Source organism: Hyaena hyaena, unplaced genomic scaffold, assembly GCF_003009895.1.
Source record: "Hyaena hyaena isolate Hyena2069 unplaced genomic scaffold, ASM300989v1 scaffold_392, whole genome shotgun sequence".
In the NCBI taxonomy this organism is placed as follows: Eukaryota; Metazoa; Chordata; class Mammalia; order Carnivora; family Hyaenidae; genus Hyaena; species Hyaena hyaena.
In genome coordinates, this window is record NW_024081017.1 from 1004376 (window position 1) to 1030335 (window position 25960).

The 25960-nt window shown below is 59.4% G+C and overlaps 1 protein-coding gene across 7 annotated transcripts in view; it reads left to right on the forward strand.

The window, feature by feature from the left end:
* Positions 1-25960, forward strand: part of DNM2 (dynamin 2) — an 81865-nt gene that overhangs the window by 47530 nt on the left and 8375 nt on the right. For 3 of the 7 annotated variants that reach the window (XM_039250940.1, XM_039250945.1, XM_039250938.1), the window contains exons 7-16: positions 1384-1526; positions 4412-4547; positions 5781-5848; positions 6454-6592; positions 8836-8922; positions 10729-10799; positions 14177-14228; positions 15172-15183; positions 19105-19218; positions 24094-24203. In XM_039250940.1, the coding sequence (XP_039106871.1) occupies positions 1384-1526; positions 4412-4547; positions 5781-5848; positions 6454-6592; positions 8836-8922; positions 10729-10799; positions 14177-14228; positions 15172-15183; positions 19105-19218; positions 24094-24203 (932 nt within the window). Of the gene's footprint in view, positions 1-1383; positions 1527-4411; positions 4548-5780; positions 5849-6453; positions 6593-7768; positions 7908-8835; positions 8923-10728; positions 10800-14176; positions 14229-15171; positions 15184-19104; positions 19219-24093; positions 24204-25960 lie in introns of all 7 variants that reach the window. The other 4 variants (XM_039250942.1, XM_039250939.1, XM_039250944.1 and 1 more) reach the window with 3 other exon arrangements.

Sequence of the window (25960 nt, forward strand, 5' to 3'; positions counted from 1 at the left end):
TCTGGGACTTGGTTGGATGCCGGAGGGAAGGTGTGCAGAGCGCATGGCCTACGTCCCCACCCCGGGCGGCCCACAGCTCCCACAGGGGGTCTGGGGCAGTGCCCTGGCCCCCCCGGGGGGTGCCGGAAGGGCCCTCACATGCCTGGCACAAGAGTGTGCTTTTTTCTCGCTCAAGGGATACTTTGTAAACACTTTCCTGTTGTGGGACAGATGACAGCAAAATGCCCCTTCCCACTTTCAGGGTACTAGCTGCTCCTATGGCTTTTGTTCTGTTCCCTCCCTCTCTGTCTCTCCTTCTCTCTTTTGTTATAGTTACAAAAAACAAAAAAGTCCTAGAGCCCAAATATAGTGAATATTCCATTTCTTCCCACCTGGTGGTGGGTCCCTACCCAGGAGTAACTGGGCTTCCTTCTACAGACAGTCAGGGCCTGGAGAGGCCACTGTGCTGTGTCTTCCTCCCCTCTCCCCTGGCTCCCCCTCCTCCCTGTCCCTCCCACCCCTTCCTCCCTGTCCTTCTCCATCTGCCTCCCTCCCTACTCCCCTCCCTCTCCCCACCTGTCCCTCTTCCACCTCCCTCCTCCTCCCCTCCCCCCTTCCTTTGCTTTCCCTTCCCTTTTCTTCTTTTGCTACCTGAACAGCCGTGTATCTGTGCACCGTTCTCTCCCCACGCATCCCGAGGCTCTCTCAGCTTTCCTGCAGGGCCGCTTTCTTTTACAATTTACAGTCACAGTTTGTGACTGCTTATTAGACCCACGAGATTCAGAAGCAGAGCGGGAGAGAGGGGGCCGCAGAGGTCCCCCTTCCCGCCCGCCTGCCCATTCCGGCCTGCCTTCTGCATTTGTTTCCTGTGAAGCTTCCTTCTCTCTGTCCACGCGACTAAAAATACGTTCTCACTTTCTCTCCGTCTTCCACACAAGGGAGCACGTCCCGCGGACGGTCCGTGCCTTCACAGGGGGGCTGTTTCTGTCTTAGTTCGTGGGGCCTGGTCCCGTGTCCATACAGCTGCCCGTGGTCCTGGGGCCCACGAGCCAGTCCTCCAGAATGTGGGGCCATCGGTGGCCCCCCAGACCTCTCACCGGAGCCCCTGTGGAAGGCTGTCCTGGGTCAGCGCGTGTACCCCGTGTCACCCCTGTACACCCCCGGGTCGGTGTACCCTTGGCCTGGACACCTGGTGACCTGCCCTGCGGGCCCAGCGGGCCCCTCACACCTCCCTGCCCGGGCGCTGGTGTGACTCCGGCTGGATGTTCCTGTCGCTTCCCCTCGAGGCTGGGGGTGCACCGGGCACAGGTCGCCCTCTCGACCTCAGCCCTTGGCCCGCATGGCAGGCCTGCCCCTTCCCGGCGTCCTGCCTGTGCTGACCTCTGGCCTCTTCCTGTCCCGCAGCAACTGACCAACCACATCCGGGAGTCCCTGCCGGCCCTGCGCAGCAAGCTTCAGAGCCAGCTGCTGTCCCTGGAGAAGGAGGTGGAGGAGTACAAGAACTTCCGGCCGGATGACCCCACGCGCAAGACCAAAGCCTTGCTTCAGTATGTGTGTCCCCCACACCACCCGCCACCGCCTGGCCGGCCGCGGGGTCCCGGGTCTGGGCTGCGTGCTGATCCGCGTCTTTCCAGTCACTTAGCAAATGTCTGTGGGCCAGGCGTTGTCCTGAGCCCTGGGGCAGCCACCGTGAATGGGGCAGCCAGCTCACCCTGCCCCCACGTGCTCAGGGAGCGGAGAGGGGAGGGATGGGACGGCAAATAAGTAAATAAGAGAACGACTAGTGATGTGGGAAAGGGGCTTGGGTGCCAGGATGGGCCTGGAGTAGGTTGCCATTTAAAATAGAGCAGTTAGGGGGCGCCTGGGTGGCTCAGTCGGTTAAGCATCCGACTTCGACTCGGGTCATGATCTCATGGTTCATGGGTTTGAGCCCCGCGTCGGGCTCTGTGCTGACAGCTAGCTCAGAGCCTGCAACCTGTCTTCGGATTCTGTGTCTCCCTCTCTCTCTGGCCCTCCCCTGTTCATGCTGTCTCTATCTCTCTCTCAAAAGTAAATAAAACTTTTTTAAAAATAATAAAATAGAGCAGTCAGGAAGGCCGCCCTGAGACAGCAAGAGTCAGGCAAGGATGGGGCCCGGCCAGTGCAAAGGTCCTGAGGCAGGATGGTACCCTGCAGTGTTGGAGGAAGCTGTGTGGCAGAACAGAATGAGTGAGGGTAGAGTGTGAATGAGGGGTCAATCAGAGGAGAGGAGGGCAGGGACCGGACAGGGCAGAGCCCTCAGGTCTTCATGGGCCCTGAGAGGAATCAGGCTCTTGTCAGTACTGTCAGTAAGGCGGGAGCCAGGAAGGTTCTGAGCAGAGGAGGGATGGGCCGATTCAGGTGTTGACAGGCGCCCTCTGGTGGCTGTGGGAAGGACAGACATGGGGGGACTGGGCTGGGAGCCTGGCCCTGCGTCAGCTTTTTCTGCTCTCTCTTGGGATTCTCACCCTGACCCCAAGTCAGTGCTCACCGGCCCAGCTCAGAGCTGAGGGGACTCTTGGGAGCCACCCAGCTGTGAGGTGGGGAGAGAACCCACCGTCCCAGGTTCTCTCTTGAGGCTTCTGCCTCCGCACCCCTGGCTTCCGGCCTACAAGGCACCCTGGGCGCTTGGCCAGAGTGGGATCCAGAAACTCCCTGGCAGCTCATGCGGCAGATGGTCCCACACATACGACTCCTCCCAGGGACACACCAGCGGGACACCACCTGCGGTGGCCAACCCAACCCTGCTGTCCCCCCTTCCTCTCTGCCATGCAGCCCTGCATGGTGGCCTCGGGGGTGAGAATGCTTCGATGCTCAGCCTTAACACTGTTCACCTCTCGTGGGGCAAAAGCTTCTTGGGATCTGAGACATGCTGCCCCTCCCCCCACCCCACCCCTGCCAGGTATTCGGGGAGAGCCCTTCATTCATCGGCCGCCGGGCCTCTGGCCGCCACCAGAGGGGCGGGGATCTGCCCATGAGAGCTGGACATCATCTCCTCACTAGCGAGCAGCTCGGTGCTGCAGGCCAAGCAGGGACTGGTCCCTCGGCCGCAGCAGCTCCTGCTCAGGGCAGACTGTGTGCAGCACTTGAGATCAAGAATTTGGAGGTGGAGGGGCGCCTGGGTGGCATAGTTGGTTAAGTGTCCGACTTTCGCTTAGGTCATGACTCGCGGTTCGTGGGTTCAAGCCCCGCGTCGGGCTCTGTGCTGACTGCCAGCTCAGAGCCTGGAGCCTGTTTCGCAGTCTGTGTCTCCCTCTCTCTCTGACCCTCCCCTGCTCACGCTGTCTCTCTCTCTGTCTCCTAGAAATAAATAAAAAATATTTTATTTTATTTTATTTTATTTTTTATTTATTTATTTTTTTAAATATTTTTTTAATTTTATTTCTAGGAGAGAGAGAGAAAGAGACAGCGTGAGCAGGGGAGGGTCAGAGAGAGAGGGAATCACAGACTCTGAAACAGGCTCCAGGCTCTGAGCTGGCAGTCAGCACAGAGCCCGACGCGGGGCTAGAACCCACGAACTGCAAGATCATGACCCAAGCGAAAGTCGGACGCTTAACCGACTGAGCCACCCAGGCGCCCCTAAAAAATATTTTAAAAACACAAAACAAAACAAGTCAAAACAGTGGGTGCCTGGGTGGCTCAGTAGGTTAAATGTCCAACTTTGGCCCAAGTCATGATCTCACGGTTTGTGGATTCAAGCCCCACGTTGGGCTCTGTGCTGACAGCTCAGAGCCTGGAGCCTGCTTCCGATTCTGTGTCTCCCTCTCTCTCTGCTCCTCACTCACTCTCTGTCTCTCTCTCAAAAATAAACAAACATTAAAAATATTGAAACATTTTCACTTCCCTGAATTCAGAAGTTTTAGGTGAATTACCATTAATTGGCTGCGTTCTTTCTTTTCCGGGGGTGGGGTACCGACGAATAGTGCTCCTTAGGCTTGGTGATTTCTTGGAGCGGGTAAAAACTAGAAACTCCTTGAATCCTCACAATGACCCTTTGCGGGGACGTACCATGCAGCTGAAGAAACTGAGGCCCAGAGGGGCAGAGCCACTTGTCCAAAGCATCGCAGCACTCCTTGTCGGAATCCCCCTGAGTTGTGTGGAGGCCACAGTGCTGCTGGATCAGGGCAGACGTTGCCAAGCTGTGACCCTACCCACCCCCGCCCTCACTCTTGCTGTCTGCAAAATGGGAATAATCCATGCACACACACACACCCCCCAGTTCAGTGAATGAATAACCCTAGCGGGCCTGGCAGATTGTGACTGCTGCCTTCGGCAGTCCCATATTTCACTCGTTTTGCACGCATCTTGGCTGCTAAAAAGTGACAAGGAGGGCATAAGCCACAGCTTGACTCGGCACATGATTCCGGGTCAGAACCCACCCCCTCTGACATTCGGGTTTTCTTTTTCCCTGTAGGATGGTCCAGCAGTTCGGGGTGGACTTCGAAAAGAGGATCGAAGGCTCTGGAGACCAAGTGGACACGCTGGAGCTCTCCGGGGGCGCCCGAATCAACCGCATCTTCCACGAGCGCTTTCCCTTTGAGCTGGTGAAGGTAGCGCCAAAGGGCTGGGCCCTCCTGACTAGGTCAGGCCCCTTCTGCATAGCCTCGGGCCGGGCCTCCTCCCTCCTGCCCCCAGGCCTCTGCCTGCTGGGAGCAGAGGTGGGGGCTCTGTCCCCCTTCAAGCCCTCTTTTCCTGAGCCAAGAGCTTAGAGGTGTCCGAAAGACCCGAGTGAAAGTTCCATTTTTTTCTGCTCTGACAAAAACCAATACACGTCCTTTGCAAAAATATGTAGAAAACAAGTGAATTCTCCTAGGGAAATGTCCCCATCGTATCCATGGGAAAATTAAGCCGGTCAAGGAGCCGGAATGTGCAGCAAAGCATATAGATAATACTTTCCGTGTCCTTCCACGCGAGGGGGCGTGCCCAGGTGTGTGCCTTTGCCTAGACCCAGCCGCAGAGATGTGCACAAAACCGTCAGCTCTGGGCACTGGGATTTGAGAGTGATTTTGTTACTTGGCTTGAAGCTGTACGCTTTCCACCTCGAGCATGTACCATTTTGGTAAAAACCCGCAAAGTTCTTTTCGATTAAAGAACAACAGCTAATGGTGAGAAAAGCACCCATAATCCCACCACCCGCAGACAGCCTCTGTTAGCACCTGGGTGTCTGTCCTTTCCCGAAGATTTCTCTGCAAGTGGGTACGTGCCCAACATATACGAACACAGCATGTATACTCAGCTGTACCAAGTTAATATGTCTTTGTACCTTGTTTTTTCATATGGTGGTCATCTTTCCAAGCCAGTTATGTGTAGTTCATGTGTTGTTAATGACACAGAAGTGTCTCAGCTTGTGGGCGACCCATTAGCTGTTGAGCCAGCCTCCCGCCATCGGACATTTAGGTGGTTTTCACATTCGCCAGCAGTTACGAATAGGCCTATAAACGTAACTAATCCTTACTAGTTCCTCAAGGTAGATTTCTAGAATGCTTAAAACTACCTGAAGGTATAGTTGTATAGTTGTGTGTCTGGAAGTCCTTGACTGGCACTGCCACGTAGCCCATAAGAAAGTTCACGTGAACTCATGTTCCCTCTGAGAGCGAGCGAGAGTGTTCATATCAAACCATCCTTGCTGAAAGTGGGTTTTAATGTTTTGAAGAATTTTGACCAGTGCAGTGGTCTGCTGTGTGAAAACAGACACACACAGGACATAACGGTCCCCAAATACGCACCTGTTGTGGGGGTGCCGCGGGCACTTCCTAGCATGTGAGTGAGTTGTCTGCTCTCAGATGGAGTTCGACGAGAAGGATTTACGGCGCGAGATCAGCTACGCCATTAAGAACATCCACGGAGTCAGGCAAGTTCTGAGGGGAGAGTTGCCAGGTTCCTTTCGCCTCTGCGGCACCATCCTTGGACCTCCATCCCTCTGGGTGCCCTGACTGGGAGGCCTTGGGCGGGCCCCTGGGTGGTTCTCAGTAGCTTTATGTCTCTCCCTGTGGGTCTCCGAGGGCACTCGAGGGCAGGTATGCAGTCTTATGTGGCGCTCTCGAGGCCGTGGGGCCATCTGCTGCCCTCGGATTGCCCGTAGGTCCCACCAGCCAGCTGGCATGAGCCCAGCTCCAAAAGCTCGCTGTAGATTTGCCCCTGGGGGTTCGGGGGAGCCAGAGCTGAGTCACGATTACAGGAACCCAGCGTGTGTCCCCATCACAGGGCTCCCGTGAGACTCCTGGGTCCCCTCCACTAGCGAATGAAAGAATTCCCTCTGGCTGTCCAGTCTTCCGTCACCGTGGGGTCCTCAGGTCACCCCGTGGGTTTCCAGGCAGTGGACGCAGGCGTCTGGCCCCCAGACTCGCTGTGACCTTGGCTCAATCTCGGGAACCTGGGCCATGCCTATGAAATTGCTGACCGTGCTTTGTTTCTCTCTGACTTATCTCCCCTGCCCCCGGGTACGGATGGTTTTAGGACCGGGCTCTTCACCCCGGACTTGGCATTCGAGGCCATTGTGAAAAAGCAGGTCGTCAAGCTGAAAGAGCCCTGTCTGAAATGTGTCGACCTGGTTATCCAGGAGCTAATCAATACAGTTAGGCAGTGTACCAGTAAGGTATCGGGCCCTCGGCAGGGTGAATCCTGGCCTTGTGGACGCGGGGGTTTGGGGGTTTGGTATCAGGCTCCCGGTGCTGCTCCAGCCTTTGCCCCACTGGTGCCCTTTCCCCCCAGATTGCCTCAGTTTCCAAGAATGTGGCCTCTCCCCAGGGGCCGGGGCGGGGGCGTGTTGGCCTGGGCGCAATGTGTGTGTGTATGGGTTTGGGGGGTGCGCCCCAGGCCTCCAGAACTGGCCAGACTGGTGGGCAGGGCTCCCCGGGACCCTGATATCAAGCCTAGCATGTGTCTGATGGAATCGGGGGTTTCGTTGGGCTGTCGCTTTGCTGCCTTCTGGGAAGCAGAGAGGGACCCCGTGTCAGGTGTCGGAGGCCAGGCCCCCTGAACGAACCTCCCCTGGCCGTCACCCCCTTCTCAACAAACGCTGGGCGCCCTCGGGCTTTCCTGGAGCCAGCCACTTCTCTGACCCCACGGCACTAAGTACGACCCGGATGCTAACAGCATAATGGGGCTAGGGTGCCCAGCTCGGCTCCTAACTGCCTCCACCAAGCCCCCCCCAATCCCTCCAGGAACGGAGCTGTCCCCCCCGCCCAGGCAGTTCGTCCTCTGAGCCACTAGGTCACAGGCACCCGTGTGCCAGTGTTCACGGGCCACTGTCTCCACGCGCTGGCCAGGCCCTGGAGTCCTGCCCAGTGGGCGTCCGTGCTTGCACGCCACCGTGGCTGCAGAGCCCTGGGTCGGTCCTTCACGGCAGAGAAACTGCTTGAGCCTTCTGTCTCGGTCTGGAAAAGCCCACATTTGCTTCTTAAGCTTCTTCGATTAGAAAAGGGAGAGAGAGAGAGAGAAACCTAGATGGGGTAGAAATGATCCTCCCGGAGCGCACTGTCACAGATGTGAAAATTCAAGGCCTCCACGTTCCCTTAGCATCTGAATCGTGACGCTGTCCCCTAGCGCTTCCGGAACGAAAGCCCAGAGCAAGCCCCACCCTCTCCTCTGAGCCAGGAGTCCTCTATGATCCGAAGCAGCTTCCGGGGCAAATGCGGGCACAGCCTCCTACCTGCATGTCACTAACCAGCTGACTCTCCTCTCTTCTCTTTCTCCGTCTCCCGTCCCGCGTGTGTGGCCTGCACTGTCCCTGGGTGTCTTTCTGCCTCGTCCCACCCTCCGCATGACCCAGGACGGGGCTCTTCACCCCCGACATGGCCTTTGAAGCCATTGTGAAAAAACAGATTGTAAAACTCAAAGAGCCGAGTTTGAAGTGTGTTGATCTCGTGGTCTCAGAACTGGCCACGGTCATTAAAAAGTGCGCCGAGAAGGTAACGGAAGGTTTCGTTGTTACCACCTGCGCATCTGTCCCGCATCTGCTCCCCCTACCCACGTCAGTCTTCACCCGTGCGTCTGGAAACTCTGCCTCAGCAGGAACCCCCTTCTGCAGACAAACTGGGGGGAGTTGGCGGTGCTTGGCTGGTCCACGCTCCCAGTCTGGGCTCAGGCGGGGACGGGAGGCCTGCGGTGTGGCCAGGCGCCTTCACTCAGCAGGCCGTGGGGACCGGCGGATGTGCCTGTTCCTGGAACCCATAGGGAAGGCGGGGGGGGGGGGTCTCCAAACCGTCGCCGCAGGTGGAATGCTGTCAGCGCTCAGACCTGCGTCTTCGTAATGTCAGGGGGCGTTTGAGAGGCTTTCCGCTAGTGATTTGGAGCGCCCACTCCGTTTTCCCCGTCATGGGGACTTCGCCCAAACCTCGGAAGGTGGGCCTCTCTCTGCCTTTGGTTTGGTTATGACCGGGAAGTGGTTTTCTGCAAGGGGGTCCCTCTGAGGCAGATGCCCAGATGCCTAGAACAGGCGCTACTCACTCACGAGCCGGCCGAGAGTTCCCACCCCGTGGGCCCGGTGGCCTTCATTATACTCGGGGTCCTTGCTCTCACCCAGTGCTGGGCGGAGGGGGCGCCCATCGCTGCCGGGCTGCAGACACACAGCGGCCTTTCTCTGCCACTTTCCGCCTTGGAATCCATTCTCGAAAAGCACCTCTGCTCGTGCGTGGGCACCCTGTCACTCTCTCGGGCACACCGTGCCCCCACCGTCCCCTCCTCGTCTCCCAGCTGGAGCAGCTATGAGACAGGACGGGGGTGGGGGCTCGGTGGGCCCACCCCTTGTCACCCCCCTCCCCCACATTCTCTGTGTGGTTCGTGTCACTTCTGGTGCCGTGAGGACCCAGCCAACGCCACCGCTCTGCTCTCCCGCAGCTCAGCTCCTACCCCCGCTTGCGAGAAGAGACGGAGCGAATCGTCACCACCTACATCCGGGAACGGGAGGGGAGAACCAAGGACCAGGTATTGGCTTTTTGTTTTATTTTCCAGGTGTCATTTATTCGCATAAATCTTTTTTTTTTCTAATTAAAAAAATTTTTATGCACTTAAATCTTGAGTATACTTTCCTTTGAGTAATGACAGGTGCATTAAACAAGGTAAGCTTCCCCCTCCCCGCCCCTCCCGCCCCAGCAAGATGCAGAACCATTCTGTGGCCCTCAGAATTCCCCTCCTCGCCCCTCCCCAGCCCCCGGGCCCCAGCAGCAACCAGTCCACTCCCTGTTCCCTAAGTTTTGCCTTTTCCAGAATGTCACTCGGGAGGACTTCCGTCACATGTAGCCCCGGAGTCCGACACTGGGTGTAGCGCGTTCGGGATTCATCCCTGTCATTCGTGGTGTCTGCGGGGTTTGTTGATGGCGATCGCTGAGTGGGGTTCCCTCGTGCGTGTGGACCACAGCTTGTTTTACCTGCTCGCGCTCCTGACAACACGTGGGTGCCTTTCACATAATGGTGTCTCGTGAAGGCCAAGCGCACAGGAGGATAGAAAGTGGCCCCCACCCCCAGCACCTGTCGCGCGCTGAGTGGCCCGAGGCCGGCTGCGCGTGGCTTCGCCCCAGGTGGCCCCTGCGGTCTCTGGTCAGGTGCTTGTCCAAACCAGAACCAGCACAAGTCGGGGCGCCTGGGTGGCTTAGTCGGTTAAGCGTCCGACTTTCGCTTAGGTCATGATCTCGTGGTTCGTGGGTTCGAGCCCCGCGTCGGGCTCTGTGCTGACTGCCAGCTCAGAGCCTGGAGCCTGTTTCAGCCTGTGACTCCCTCTCTCTCTGACCCTCCCCTGCTCATGCTGTCTCTCTCTCTCCTAGAAATAAATAAAACATTAAAAAAATTAAAAAAAAAAAAAAAAAAAGAACCAGCACAAGTCTCCATGCTGTGTGTGGTGGCGGTACCGCCACGTTGTGCCCAGAAGTGGAGCAAAAGTGGACTCCCGTGTGGCTTCCGTGGCCTGCAAGTTGTAGCAAAAGCTTCAAAGAGTCCATTGAATTTTGTTGTTTTCGGGAACGTTGCTGTCCCTTCCACGTGCCCATTTGGCCCACTGCCAGCACTTCCGGGCTCCATCCCGGGGCTCTGGCCGATGGGGCTCAGGTCTTACCCGCAGCGCTGGCTCCCATGGACCAAGCACCCCAGCATTTTCCAGCAGCCCCACAAAGTCCAGGTGCCTGGCATGTTTGACGCTGGAGGGCTCAGAGGCACAGCGACATGCCAGGAAGGGGCAGGGTATTGTGTGAAGGCCTGTCCCTTACCTGAGATGCCACCCTGACTGGCTCCCACTGGCCTCTGTGTGGGGGTTTCATCCTAACGCCCTTTCCTGGACCCGTTGCCTTTGCTGTTTGAAGGCAGCACTTAGAACACTCCAGGCGCTACTGTAAACACTTCACGCGTCGGGAATTACTTATCCCTATGCAGTGGGGCCTCCTGTTGCCCCTTTCCACCTTCCACCGTCCAGAAAGGTGAGGCCAGGGGTCACAGAGCCAGGCAGCGCCCCGGTGAGATGGCAGCCCAGGTGGTCACCGCCCCACGGCTGCCTCCCTCTGTGCTGTTGGCCCAGGCTTTCTTCCTTGTGAGGCCCTGAAGTTTCCAAGTGCCTATGCCCCTCCTCCCCCTACAGATTTACCCCATAGTTCGAGTTGGAGGGGTGCGCGTTGTCCCAGGTGTGGGGCCTGGGAAGCCGTATAGTTCCAGCTCCCCCTGCTGGCAGGCTTGGGAAGTGTTCTAGCCACTGCCAACCCCGCCAAGCTCCTCCGCTCTGTACTCACAGTTCCCTCCTTCTTCCAGATTCTTCTTCTGATCGACATTGAGCAGTCCTATATCAACACGAACCACGAGGACTTTATCGGATTTGCCAAGTATGTACTTTTCAGGACAGCATCTGGTGGGGGGCACCCATGCCTGCCCTCAGAGCCAGGCCCTGAGGGGGGTGGTTGGGTTGGCTTCCCTCAGCAGACCTGAGTGAGAGGGTCTTTGTGTCAGGGCCCTGGCGTGAAGTGTAGAACCATCTGAGAGTATCTGGAGGCTTCCCTGGGCTAATAGCAGCATCCATTCTCGTCTTCAACACTCCTCCTATGGGGCAGACCCGTGGTCAGCCCTTCGGGGAAGGGTGAGGCTGGCGGCATTCAGTGCTTTCCTTCCTGCATGACTTCTCAGAACCCTTCATAAACGGTACAGCTGTCTCCAGACTCCCCCACCTGCACTGGGCCCTCTCAGAGGTTCAAAATCGAAACGTTCCATAGCGCCGACTCCCATAAGCCCCTGGGGGCCCCTCAGTGAGCATGGGTGTCCCACGGATTGTTCTGCCCAACAGAATAACAGGATAACCAGTAGCCGGCCTCCTTGCCTTCACTTAGCCAGTGCCCCTGGTGTGCATTCTCTGTGCCAGGCGCGGACCCAGATCCCCACCCTCAAAGGAAGGTCCCGGGCCAGAGACAGACATGCAGCCAGCCACTTAAGACCCAGTGTGATCTCCGCCGGGGATAGAGCTGTATGAGGCTTGCATGGAGTCCTGGGGCAGCCTCCGGCCTGGCCTTGGGGTTGCAAGGAGGCTTCCTTGTGGAGAAGAGCTCGTTAGGACCCAGGGTTGGGCTCGCAGGCTGGGCAAGAGGATCTTTCTCTCAGGGGGTCTCTGTGCTGGGCGAAGCACTTCCGGGCAGAGCATTTATCACTGCACTCAGCACAGTTGGTCAGCTGCTCTTTGCTGGGCACGTGGTAGGTGAGTGGAACGGATGAATGAATGAGTGAGTGAACAAGTGAATGAGGGCATGATCAGAAGCTGTTCTCCACATCCAGATGAGCCAAGGGCCCTGGCTGGGCTGTCCCTGCTTAGGGAGGGCTGAGGGGCCCTGGCCGCCTGCGCCTCCCCTCCTAGCAGCCAGGCGTGTGGGCGGAGAGCACCGGCCCCCCTCCCTGGCTTGCTGCCGTTTGCCTCACCTTGATGTCTCTGCTTCTCACACTTCATCCACAGTTCCTTCTCACAATCTCTCCTGTTTTTCCTTTGACCACTCCACTCTTTCCTCTGGACTCCTGGGCCTTCCCACTTCCCCCAGCTGTTATTATACTGAGCAGCTGGTGACCGGGTGGGTATTGCCTGCTGTGTGCCTTTTTCCTGGTGTGTGAGCGGGGTCGCCCTGGCTGGTGGCGGGGCCCAGGGCCCCGGCCTCGGGGGGTGGACGGACGTCAAGGGGTCGCTGTGGAGTGCTTGCTGTCTCAGTGCAGGGCCTCTGGAGTAGGACAGTGAGCGAGCCAGACATGGGCCTTGCCCTCGCAGAGCCCACAGGCTAGACATACATTACCGAGCACGTTGTCACGTGGGAAAGGAGAGGAGGTGAGGGGCCGTAGGGGAGTGCAGCGAGGGATATGGCTGGGAGAGACCTTCCCTGAGGAAGTCATGACAGCCCAGGGGTGGACAGGCAGACGACCTAGACAGTGTTGGGGACAAGGACTGGAGAGAAGGGAGACCCAAGACCCATGAGCACGGGGCGAGCGAGGCAGGGTGGAGGGGAGAGGCCAGGCCCCACCGCCAGGAGGGGCCCTGGAGGCCGAGGGGAGGACTTTGGACTCCTCCTCCCGCCCCCTTACTTACCTGACAGCGTGCAGGCAAGGGAGGGGGGATCCCCCGAAGTGGCACTTCTGGGACCTTGCTAGCACCCAGCCATCACTGTATGTGGCTTCATCAGTCCTGTCTCCTGCAGACACTGGTGACCGAACTCCTTCCTGTTGCTAGACATTCTGGGCTGCTTTCTCCCTCCCCTCCCAACGTGAAACCCAGGACCCAGAGAAAAAGCTCTATGACAAACTCCCTGACTGTTAGGAAAACCGTTGGATAAATTCTTCCTCCATTCTTTTTCTTTCTTTTTTTTTTTTTTTTTTTAAGTTTATTTAGTCTGAGAGACACAGTGTGAGCAGGGGAGGGACAGAGAGAGAGAACCCCAAGCAGGCTCCGCACTGTCAGCCACAGAGCCTCCGTATGGGGCCCAACCCCATGAAACCATGAGATCATGACCTGAGCCAAAACGGAGAGTTGGGACACTCAACCGACTAAGCCACCCAGCCACCCCAATTCTTCCTCCGTTCTTTTTTTTTTTTTTTTTAATGTTTTATTTATTTCCGAGAGAGACAGACAGCATGAGTAGGAGAGGGTCAGAGAGAGAGGGAGACACAGAATCTGAAACAGGCTCCAGGCTCTGAGCTGTCAGCACAGAGCCCGACCTGGGGCTCGAATCCACGAACCATGAGATCATGACCTGAGCCAAAGTCAGATGCTTAACCGACTGAGCCCCCCAGGCGCCCCCACTTCCTCCATTCTTAAGGTTCAATCTTTGCCTGTCTAGGAACGGAAGCCTGCTTTTTTAACTCTCTCTCTCTCTCTCCTTTATACAATAGCCAGCTTGAACTTTCAGGGACAGCCCCAGAGGCAGCCAGTAAAGGAATGTAACAAGGTGGTTTGCCTTGTCATGTTCTGAAAGTTCCTAAAACAATATGTACTCCTAATGGAACGTCTTACTCCTTAAGCAATACGAGAAGAAAAGTAAATAGGATGCCTACGTAACGGGAGGTGTCAGCTGTTTGCAGGCAGGGGTGCTGTGATTGTCCCGCAGAAAATAGGATGAACGGGGGAGCAGAGTGGGTGCCCACGTGCAACACACATGGCCTTTACCCACGTGGCACACGCTAGCCAGGAAATCGGGAAGTGGGAGAAGAAAAGAGATCAGGGCTTTAGGCAAATAAGGGACTTGATGGAAACGCTCCCGGTGATATTACATCTCCTGTGGACTGGGTCAGGAACCATCCAGAATGTTTTCATGGCGAGCAATGGTCCCGTGGCCTGATCTCCCAGGCGGGCTGGCTCTGTGGCCTTGGTGCTGGGGTCAGGGATGGGCACAGAGAGCAGCCTCGTTCTCAGGTCACCCTGAACATACCATGGCTGCCTCCCAGCCACCGGGGGAGGGGGGCAGGGGGGAGGGTTCCCGCCTTGGAGGCTCTGGGGCCATTGACCCCTGGAAATAGCTGGTGCTCTTGGGAGTGGCTGAGGTCAGGGCCTCAAAGCCTCAGTGTAACTAAACACATTTTCTCGTTGCATGAGCTCTTTCCCTTGGGCCGCCCTCTGTGTGGAAGGGGCTTCTCTCTGCCTCTGCCCCGAGCTGCCCCCTCGGCCCCCGCAAGGGAGAGAAGCCCACCTCGTGCTTCCCAGCATGCCGCCACATGAGTCCTCTCTCTGCTTCGTTTTCAGTGCCCAGCAGAGGAGTACGCAGCTGAACAAGAAGAGAGCCATCCCCAACCAGGTAGTCTGCCCTCCACAGCCCACAGCTCTAGCCTTGGGGGCGGATGGGACATAGGGACCTCTGAGCCCAGTGATGGTCCCTGGCTCGTGACATGGCCCGCCAGACCCCCCCCCCCCCCCCCCCCCCCACTCCCAGCCTCTTGAGTCCGTTCAGGTTTTGGTGTTTCAGGGAACCTGTCTTTGAACTGAAGCTCTGGCCCAGGCTGTGGGGCACATTTGCTCACCCAGAAGGCCCTGTCTGACATCCCAGGCCACGATTAGAACTTGACCCCCACGAGAGGGGCATGGGTGTCTGCAGGCACACTGGGTCCCCGGAGCCTCGGAACCTGTGTGAGGGCGGGTGGGAGGCTGCGTGGGGAGAAGCAGGTCTGGGGAGCCTGGGGGTGCTGTGAGCCCCGTTCCTGGAGAAACCCAGAGCCACATGGAACGTTCTCTACTTTGACGTCCTGTCCTAGCCAGAGGCCTGGTCAAGTATGAACAACTTCATATATGTCAGTGTTTGGTACCCCCCCCCCCCACTTTTTTTTCTTTAAGAAAACACATCATCTTTGCAAAAATTCCCGCCAGGGCCCACCCCACTTCTCCATATTAGACAGGGGTGGGGGTGGGGATGGGGGTGGGGGCTCTGCTATCCTGCACGATTATAGAGCCCTCTGGAAAAGAAGAATGTAACCACTGCATGACTTTTTTGCGCTTGCCGTAGGTAATACATATATTGTTGCTTTTTTGTTTCGGGAGATGATAATGAATTAAATATTAACACCATGAATATAATTAATAGCATGTAATTTTTTTTCTTTTGCTGTTTTTTCCCCCTGCTCTTCTCTCCTCCCATTTTTGTGCTTTTCCTGCTTTTTCTCTGTCCCCTCATGTCCCTTACGTTTTCTTTTCCTCTGCCTGCTCTTCTTTGATTTACCCACAATCCTAACTTTGCATTTTCAAAGGGGGAGATCTTGGTAAGTACCCACTTAGTGTGGTAGCGAACATTAGACAACCTAAGGGCGGTGGAGATCCCGCCACCCCGTAAATGTGCCTCCCCCCCAAATAACAGAACAACTAAAAACCAAGCTAACCTAAAAACCCCCTGCCAAGGCCAACACCCGCTGGACTCCATGTTGCCCTGGGCACAAGCCGACTGACACAGACACTAACCTGACCACCACCCTTGTGGGAGCCCCCCTTCCCCTGCCAGCCCATTCCTGACACGTGTAGCTAGTTTCCTGTAGGTCAGGGATGGCAAATACTCCGCTAACACCCCGCGCTTCCCTCCCCTCCCATCCCTGGCCAGGGACGATGTAGCTTAAGCCCTGCTGGAACTGGTTCTTGCCCCTGTCACCGCCACTTGCCTCATAATGCAGAAGTGGTCTCCTGTACCCAGGGCAGACATTACTAATCGATCTAGCACGCTTTCCTTGGTGCCCCTCCCTGGCCGTGTGCAGGCATGGCTAATCAATCCTGGCGTTCTTTCCTGAACATGCCACCACTCCCCTTTCTGTGGCAGATGTGACTGAACTGGTCAAAGAATCTGCCCCCCCCGACATGATAGCTTTGCACGTGACACCCCTCCTATACCCACGAGAGGCGTTACTGGCTGGTCAGGAAACTCTCTCCTGGGTACTGCCACTGTTGTTCCGTGCCCATGGTAGATGTGACGATTGATTAGACTGCCCTGTGCCACTTGCTCCCTTCCCTTAGAGCTTGCCTGCGGCAGGCATCACTCATTGATCCTAGTGTCCTTTCCCGCCGCGCCTGGAATTCTCACTTTGAATTGTCGCCAAAGCGGCAGCTGCTTCCCGTCGATTGGTGCATCCATCCCCAATGAATGGTATTTGCCATCCCTGTTATAGGGAACACCTCCTCTCCATGTGCGGCCCAGCCCAGCCCAGTGGGGAGCAGGTGGGCTCCCGTCTGAGAGGTGAGCTTTTTGCAAGGTGCTCACCCCAGAGCAACTGGCTTCAGCCCCAGCTCGCCACCTTGGGGCTCAAGGCCTGGGCCACCTCCTCCAGGACCTTTTCCCACCACTGGCCACTGAGGCGCTGGCGGCCTGCTGCTGCCCTCTGGCGGGGTCTTCTGGTGAGGCCAGGGGTCTTTGCAATAGCTGAGCCGGTCCTGTGCCAGGGCCGCGCTGCACCCAGGGCCTGGCAGGTCAGAGAGAGCTGAAGCTCAGCAGGGTCGGATAGGGGCAGAGGCAGGAGGAAGGGCCGCTCCGTAGGCCTATGGGTCCCGCATTTCCCCATGATGCCCCCCCAGTCCTCTCTGAACTTGAACCATCTCCCCCTGCAGACAGCCCAGGGGCCCGCTTCTCCTCACACCCCCAAAAGGTTTAGTTGTTGTCTTCCTGCCACATTCCACAGCCCCAGCCCCAAAGCCCAGCCAGTCCCGGCTGTGGGCCCCTCTGCGTCTCCCGGCCTTGGTTCCCATTCCTGCCTGGGTGACTCGGGCCGAGACCCTGACCCAGGAGGAGGCTGACCCACCCTGCCGGCGGGCCCCAGCTTGCTGCTTCCTGTTGCTGCCCACGCTCCCGCCTCCCACCCCTGGCGTGCAAGCAAGCTTGTCACTGTGCACCCCAGGGCGTGGGAGCCTGCCTGCCTCTTCTGTCCCTCCACCTCCCTACTTGTAAGCCAGGCCCCCAGGGCACCAATCTGGCTTTTGGATGAGGAGGCCCAGCCACGCCTTCTGTAGACTCAGTGCATGTGTCTGCCTCGTGCGTGCGTCTGCCGCCCACAGCTTGCGCCTCCCCCGGGTGGGATTTGTCCCTGACCCTACATGGCTCCCCCCGCGGACAGCTCTCTGGGCAGCTCAAGGGGAAGGGGACCTTGCAGGCTTCTCCAGGCCTACTCAGAGGTGCCATTCCCAGCGCGGCCTCCGCCCCAGGGCCGTGCGCCCCGCAGCGTGGCCAGGGCCCTATGTGCCAGCTCTGCCTGCTGCCACCTGAGGTTGGAGGCAGGTGAGCTAGACCAAGGAGGGTGGGTGGGGGGCACATCTGCCCCCTTGGGAACTGGGCTGGGCCCTGGAGTGGAGAGGCCTCCCCATGTGAAGACTTCTCTTCTGGGGAGCACTGACAGCCTATGGTCTCCACCCCCTGCTCCTCTTCCCCTGCTTGTCGGTGACTGAGGTTTATAAGTACCTACCCTGCCCGGGCTGGGGAAGGAAGGAGCGGGTATGAACACGGAGACCCACACAGCTCTGGGACTGGGGTTGGGTGCTGGTGCCAGGGACTCTTTCCTGGGCCACATGCAGGATGGCCTCGAGCCTGAGTCTGGAGACCAGCCTTGCCCCTAGCATGACCAGACCCCCCACTTTGCCTGGGCCTGGGGGCGTTCTCAGGACTCAGCACAGATTTTTCAGTGCTAAACCGGGGCGCCCTGGGAGGATACCCTGACCTTGCTGGGGCCAATGGGCTCTGCCCCCTTGCCCACCAGGCAGCCCATGGTTGGGCGGGTGCCAGCGGTCTCTGCCTGCTCCCCAGTGGCCACAGATCTCCAGGTGCTGTCTGGTCATCACTAGGAAGCCCTAACAGCGAGGTGGCATTCCATGCTGGCCCCAGCCTGGACAAGGGCTTCTGTGTGGTGCAGGGGTCCCTGGGGGTGCTCTGGCCACTTCCACTTTCATGGCCCATGGGGCTCAGAGCATAATTCCAGCCATAGGAGGCAGGCTGTCCTGTTAAGCTCCAACAGGCCTGGGGGCAAGTCAGGGTAGGAGGATAAAGCCCCTCCTGAGACTTATCCATTAGGAAGACAGATGGGGGAGCCCCAGAGTCATCCCTGAGGTCCCACCCCTGATGATGCTGCCCCGCCCCACCCTGGCGGGAGACTCAACACCAGCCCATCCCAGCTGCCCTTGGCCGCATCTAGTAGCTTGGCCCAGCCTGTTGCTGCCTGGGCCCTGGGCGGCCCTGCCTGGGCCGCCTCGTGCTTCCTGCGGTCCCGGGGTCCCCAAGCCAGAGTGATGGGGAGCTCTGGCCCGCGCATACCTCTGTGACCCAGGGAACATGGGACCGTGGCCCCCTAGGCTGCCTGCATGTGGCTGTCTGCAGAGGCCTGGCTCGATTCTGCCTCGTACTCAAGTGACAGCTACGGGCAGAACGGCCCTGTCCAGGGGATCCTCTAAGTCAGAGCTGCAACGCGTCAGAAAAGAGTAGGGCTGCTGGGTTCGAGGCCAGCAGGGGCCACGATCCCCGGCGAGTGCTGTGGGCTCACACCTTCGGCCCCAGCCCTCTGGGTGGAAGCACCCCTTCTTCCTATACTCTGGAAAGAGTCTGTGGGGAAGGGAGCCTGGGACGGAGGCTGGCCGCAGTCCCCGTTCAGAGCGGGGCCCGTCCCCCCTGAGCAACCCGGGCAGATGCGCCAACGGCGCGGGCCACAGAGTTAACACTGTGGGTTAAGCCTCTGCTGGCCGCCCACAAAAGGAGAGAAGGAGCCACTCCCATTTTGTGGCAGTTCTCTGGCCTGCCTTTAACAGCCGTCTTCCAGGGGGTGCGAGGGCCAGGTGTGAGGGCGTCCCTGGCACTTGGTCCCGCTAGTGTGATTCCTCTGATGCCACGTCCCCTGTGACACACTCCCTGGGTCCCTTGCTGCCGGGCACACCGCCTCTTGCCTGTGCTGTTCCCTGTCCCCTCCACCCACGCCCCCGCGAGGCCTGTGAGTGAGTGCTCGTGCCCTGTGTCTGTCTGCCTGGGCGTCCCTGTTGGTTTCCAGTGGGAAATGCTTGGGGGCAAAGGTGGAGGTGGGTTGCCTGGCCTGGGGCTGGAGGCGTCTCTGCTGTGTGGTCCGCCTTCCTTCCTGGGCACCGGCCCTGCGCAGGGTCGGGGGGTGGGGGGGTTGGGCTGGGCCGGGCGGCAGGCGTCAGCCCCCTCTGAGCAGACCCCTCCCCCCCAGGTGATCCGCAGGGGCTGGCTGACCATCAACAACATCAGCCTGATGAAGGGCGGGTCTAAGGAGTACTGGTTTGTGCTGACGGCCGAGTCCCTGTCCTGGTACAAGGATGACGAGGTGAGTGGCTGGGGGAGGGGGACGCGGTGGGACTAGAGTGGGTGGACCCCTGCTGGTTCCTTCGATAGAGGCCCCTGAGCCGCCCCCCCTCCCCGAGGATGGGGGGGCGTACCAGGCACCAGGCGGCTGGCCCACCCCGGGAAGAGAGGGAGATGGGGAGGGGAGCCCTCAGCACACTAGGAATCGACCCCAGCCTCCAGGGCCACAGTGAGGCACCCCCAGCTCTCAGGGGTCAGGGACTCAGGCTTCTGGCCAGGCCGCTGAGGTGCGGGGGGTCCAGCGTCTATCTACAACAGGCTTGGCCCGGCCCTTTGTTTCCCCATCTGTGAGGTGGGGTAGCATGGCCCCCATGACGTGCGTAGCTATAGCGTCTGTCTAGAGCATTCCACACGTGCTTGTCCTGATCCAGAGGACGTGGGGAGGCCTCTGGGAGTGGCACCAGGAGCACCAACCCCCGGGGATGGCCCTGCATCTGCCTTGTACGTCGGCGTCTAGGAACCCACAGCCAAGCTCTCTGAGCAATGGCACCTGCAGCCTGGTGGGCGGCCTCTCGGGCAGCACTGCTGGCCGGGTCCTTTCTCCGCCTCTGCACTGGCCCATCCTCCTGGCCTGAGTGGCCCATCTCTTTGCTTAGTTCTCTTAACGTGGCTGCAGCCTAGTGGCCCGGGAATGGCGGGGAGTGGCGCCCTCAGGTGTCACTGCCTGTTGCTGCTCTGTTGTGCGCAGGGTTGACTTCTGAGGGTTGCCAGCAGGGGGCACTGTTTCTCTCATCTTCCTGAGTTTTCCCCATGAAAAGCCCGCCGGCTCTCCCTGTTGGCCAGGGACGTGTTGGGTGTCTGTGACAGAGGCCCCAAACGAAGGCGCTTACAGAGACTGAAGTCTGTTCCTTGCCCGTGTCCTGGTGAGCTCGGCAGGCCTGTGCCGGGAGGCTGTCCAGGGCCCCAGCTCCGCCCTCCCCATTGCCACCTTAACGCGTGACACCCCTGTCGTGGTCCCAGATCCCCTGTGCCCATCACAGTGTGATCTCCAGTAGCCTGAAGAAGGGAAAGGAGGGCCTGCTCCCGCCCCTGGCCATCCGGTCACATGGCCCCTGTGTATCCTGGTCACCTGGGAGGGCACAGCTCCTGTGTGTGAAGTCCCTGCCCTGTGCCAGCCTTGCTGGCTTGCAGAGCCCACCGTGGCCGCATCTTCCTCAGGAAATCCTTATCTCCATCTGTCCTTGAGGAATCAGGCCCCAAGCAGTGACTTGTCCTGTGTCACAGAGCGGGGAAGCGTCCCTGTGTTGGGGGTATAGGGCGCACGCTTCCTGTCCCGAGACCCCTCAGCCCTGGCCTGGACCACTCCCTCGAGGCCCAGGCGGGACACGGTTCCTCTGAGGGAGGGTGTTTAGGGGTGAAATGTCATTGTTCCCACTCCTTCTGGAACCTTCCAAGAGCAGTGGGAAACCCCCAGCCCGCTGAAGGACCCCATCTGGTGGCTGCTTCTAACCCGGGAGAGGGTGCGTCCAGGACCACAGAGGCTCTCGGGGTTGGGATGTAGGGGGAGGGGGAGGTCAGGCGTTCCTTCAGGAACCCTCGTGGCCAGATCCGCTTCTCAAAATGGCCGGGCTGAGGGGGTGGGGATGACGCTTTTGCGTTTTGTCCCTCCTCCCGCCCCCACTGTCTGAAAGCCGGTCTGCTGTGGTGCGTCCGCTGCCAGGCCAGCCCGGGGGCCGGGCTCCACCTCAGGCCCGGGCACCTCCGCCCTGGGTGCAGGCTCTGGGCTTTGGGACGGCCTCGGGCAGCGGTACGGGGACTTCAGGGCCCAAACCCCAGGGTGGGTCACTCCAAGTCCAGTGTTAAGAGCTCCTTTTCTTTGACGGAGAAGGGGTCGTGTTCCCCCCCCCCCATGTGGGGGTTGAAGGCTGCAGCCCTGGAGCCTCCTGCGGGCCCAGACCAAAGGCCGGGGAAGCTTCGGGCGGGAGGAGGGTGGATGGCCCGCGGGCGGTAACGCCGGGCCCGTGAAAGGGGCCCTGTGTGCGCCGCAGACACAAAGCCCGCTAAGACCGGGAGGGGTGGGAGCCAGATCCCAGCAGCGCAGGGGACCCTCGGAGCCCCACACGTGGCAGTCGCCACCCCCCGAAGCTCAGGGACCGTCTCAGAGAGGCGAACTGTATTTCTTTATTTTAAAAAACAGCCCAAGAGGAAGCACTTACAGAGTGGGGCGGGAGTAGGGGAGCAGCTCGGCCGGACCCCCACCCCCTCGGCAGGCGGCAGGCTCCCCCTGCTTTCCCCTGGCCCCTCTTCTCCCAGCCAGGCCCTTCCAGACTCCCCCGGGCTTGTGTGCGTGTCTCTCCGCGCCCCGGTGGGGAGCAGGGCGGTGGGCGATGGCACTCACCTCCAGGCCTGCCTTGCTGCGGAGGGGCAGCAAGTTTGGGGGTGCCCGTCCCGGCGCGCTGCTTGCCCGAGCCCAGCCTAACCAATGTGCAGACTACTGTACACATTCAGAGCCCCCTGAACAGGTAGTCTGAACACTGGGTTGGCGGGGCCGGCTGTCTGTCCTGCAGGACCCCCGGCGGGCCGGGGTGGAGGCAAGGAGGGCCACCGTGCCCCAGCCCCTTGGAGTGGCCGGGGAGGCTGGTGCCTGCACCCGTCCGCTTCGCCTCTTCTGACGTGGCACGGCTGGGGCCGGCTCGCATCTGGAGAAAGTTGTGGGTTTGCAGGAAATCCTAAGGAGGGGGCTGGGGAGCGGGTGGGCGTGGGCGGGAGGGAGGGTCCGGGTCCGTGGCCACTATGTGCAGGCGAAGGTCTCCTGGGGAGGGTGGGGGGGTGGGGTGCACGCGCGCCTCTGCGTCTCTGTGTGTGTTTGTTCTGTGTGTGCGTGTCTGTAGCATCGGGGAGGCGGCCGCCGCTCTCTGGGCGGAATCACACTATAAACAGTTCCAGATGTGGCGTCTCGCTCAGGGCCCTGAAGGACTGTGACTCAGTTACTTGGCCTGGCTGGCCAGCTAGAAGCTTCCTGCCTCCTGACACGACAGGGCGGGGGCAGCAGAGGCCCTTCCACAGTTTTCTGAGCTGAGAACACCCCCCCCACCACCACCACCCCGGCCCCTTCTAAAGCCCCCAAGACTCTTCTCTGGGAGGTTGGAGGGCCCTGCGCCTTACCCAGAGCTTTCTTTGCCACCTCCTTCCTTGGATCCCCCCGCCTGCAGTATGGATGGAGGGTTCGCGCCTCTGTGGCCGCCGGGCCCCTCTGCTGCCCCTCACTGCAGCTTGGCCGGAAGGAGCACTCTGGCCGGCTTCCTCCTTTGTCAGAGCCCAGGGACCTGACCCTAGAGTCATAAGAGGGAGGGACAGACACAGGAAAGAAAACCCTAGCGTCTCCTAGGCTCACCTTAATCCTCACCTTGCACAAGGAGGGCAGGACCCCTGTCCGCCTTTGACAGATGAGGACACGGATGCAGAGAGAGGAAGTGGTTTGCCCAAAGGTTCGTGGCCAGGGCGGGCCGGGGCCCATCCGAGCCACTAAGGCTGCAGGACCCACCCCTGCCTGTGTCTGTGGAGTCCTGAGACCTTGAGCCAGCTCTCACCTGCCAGGGAGCCCCCGGCCCCTGCCCCTCCCATCACTGTGGCTGCTCTGGAATTCGGAGGCAGCAGCCATATTGGGCTTTGTTCTGGGGCCTTCCAGTGCACAGGGACAAAATGGGAACTCCCAGGTGAGGGGGAAGGTATCTATTCTCCAAAGATGCCCCGAGGTAAAAGAAAGGGTGGTGGACAGAACTTGGCTCTGGGTCACATGGCCTCGGTTTCTGAGGTCCCGCTATGGCCCACTCCACCTGCCGTGTGGCTCTGGGCAGCCACCTTCCGCCTCCGAGCACAATGCTTCCGTGGCAGGGATCGGGAAGGGTCATCAGAGCCGCTGTGGATCACGGGCATGGGAGCCACGGCGTCCCAATGCTGTGCTCTGGTGTCCTGACGTGGGAAACCCAGCTAGTGGCCGCCGGGAGGGCTAAGATGGTGCACCCGCGGGGGCTCAGCCCCAGGCTGGGGATGCAGAAGGTTCTTAGCCGCCATCGGTGGGTAAATGTTGGCTTCGGTGACTCACCAGGCCTGCGCCCTTGGCTGAAGGCCACGTCCTCTCAGCTGCTTCCCCAGCGGCCACCAGGACTGCCTTGTCTGCCCTCGGAGGGGCACTTCCTGAACAGGGCTGCCCTTAGGAAGCGAGTGACACTTCCGTGGCTTTGGAGCTCAGGCCTCACCTCAAGGGGGCTCACTCTCCAGCTCCAGAATCATCTGAAGCTGATGCGTTTTCAGTCCCAGCCCCACCCCCGCGTCGTTGCCTGCCCCTCTTCGCCTCACTCTCCCTCTCTGTAAGATGGGGTCATCACGGTAATTCAGTTACAGGCTGGTTGTGAAGATACAGCGGTTGTAGGTGTGGTTGTGAACAAAACAGACAGGAGTCCGGCCTCGAGGAGCTGACGAATTGGGCCGGGTGACAGACTGTAGCCTAGGTCAGTGGGCAAGATAACGTGGTGTGGCGTGTTAGGCGAGGGGAAGTAGCAAGGAAGACAGGGAGGGCGAGGGAGAGAGAGCGCCTGTGAGCGTGCAGGAGGGGTGGGGGACAGGCCCCTCCCAAAGGGTCCCTCTGCACAAAAACCTGAAAGAGGCAAGTAGGGAGCCCCGCAGGCATCGGGAGGAGAGTTCCAGCAAAGGCCCTGGGGTGACACAGGCGGCAAGGAGGCCAGCATGGCTGGGGCAGGGTGCACGAAGGGGAGGCGGGGGCCGAGGCAAGTGAGTTAATCCCAGTAAAGCCACCAGCGTGGGAGGCATCAGGTGTTGGCATTGGCCCTCGAGGTGGGGCCCAGTCTGCGGTGACCCGTCCCCCTTCTGCCCTCAGGAGAAGGAGAAGAAGTACATGCTGCCTCTGGATAACCTGAAAATCCGCGATGTGGAGAAGGGCTTCATGTCCAACAAGCACGTCTTTGCCATCTTCAACACAGAGCAGAGGTGAGGGCCCACCGGGCGAGGGTGGCCGGCCTCATCCGGTCATTCTGCAGCGCCCACTGAGCATCTTCTGTGCAAAGTCCCTGCCCTGGGGTCTCATGTTCCAGAAGGGGAATCAAGTGAGGGGCGTCTGGGTGGCTCAGTCCGTTAAGCATCCGACTTTGCATCAGGTATGCATCTCACGGTTCCCAGGTTCAAGCCCCGCGTCAGGCTCTGTGCAAACGGCTCAGAGCCTAGAGCTTCCCCCTCCCCACCCCACTCGTGCTCTGTCTCAGTCTCAAAAATAAACATTAAAAAAAAAAAATTTAGAAAGGGAACCAAGTGAGAAACAGAAAATGGCCGTGGGTGCTTCCAGCGTGTGGTCAGGAAAGACCTATCTAGGCAGAAACCTAATGGAGTGATGGCAGCGGGTCTGAGCCGAGGAGGGACTGGCCCCTGCTCGGATGCTCAGGCGCCCCCTGGTGGCCATTTTGGGGGAGGACAGGAGGTGGGAAACTAGGCCCGGTTGCATAACACTGGTCCAGATGGGAGACTGGGGGGCTGGGCCGGGGCTGAGGACATAGAGGAGGCTGTGGCGGGCGGTGCTGAGGGTCAGAGCTGACCCAAGTCTGGGTCAAGAGAAGAAGGCATTTTCTGATGACCCTGAGCTCGCACGGGGACCGAGCTGCCATCAGCTGGGGGGAAGGCAGAGTCAGGGGAGGCTTGGGGACAACCCAGGGGCTGGGTTGGGGCCATGCTGAGGGAGAGAGGGCTCTGAGACACCGGGTGGGGAATGAGGGGGGCAGCCGTACCCGTACATGGGTCTGGTGTTGGGGAACGAGCTCCGGGGAGGGTGAGAACTGGGGAGCTGTTACTGCATGGCCGTGTCCAAAGTCGCCAATGGGGTGAGACCCTCAGTACTTGTAGACAGGGGAGAAGGGCCCAGGAGGTCCTCAGTAAATCCGCCCCACGGGCACTGGGGTGGGGGCGACTTCAGCAAAAACAAATATCCTTTCCTCGGCTCGGGAAGGGAGCTGGCAGGAGCTCTGAGAACAGGGGCGGGTGGAGTGCGGACACCACTCAGGAGTCCTCCTCCGGGAGTCAGGGAGCACTCAGTCGGACTGGCTCTCAGCCAAGGCCTGGAGGCTCTTCACGACGGAAGGACAGACATCGGCGTCCTCCCCGCTGCCCCAGGGCCACCCCCACCCCACCCCCCGCTGCCCATGGCTCCCAGGGGTTGGAGGCCAGCCTCTGTTTTGTGTAGGAATAGCTCTCCCTGCTCTGTTCTGGGCTGGCCTGAAGCTCTGGGACCCACTTGGGCATGGCTGAGCCTGGGCTTTGTCGTGGGACAGCCTGGCCCGGAAGTTCTTCCTTGGGGCACAGAGGGCAGCAGTCTGGCTTCACGGCCCCGTGATCCCCTGTGTGGGAAGGTGAAGATGGTACCTAATGTATCATTTACGAGTGAGCTCAGGAACCCCAGAATAACAGTCATGGAAACAAGATAGAAGTTTCTGTTGTTTCTCATGACGTTACCATCTGGGGCAGGTGGGGCGGCTCCAGAGGCGTTCAGATCCATCCTTATTCCTGAGCCTCCCTCCTCCTCTTCCAAGATGGCTGCCCGAGGTCCAGCCACCATGATACTCCGGGCAGTGGGAAGGAGGAAGAGGAGCAACAAAGGCCTGCCTTCCCTTTTCCGAGGCTCCTTCCAGAAGTCTCAGGGCCGCCACGCACTGCTGCTCGTTGGCCATAGCTCCGTCATGGGCCACGAGTAACCTCAGACT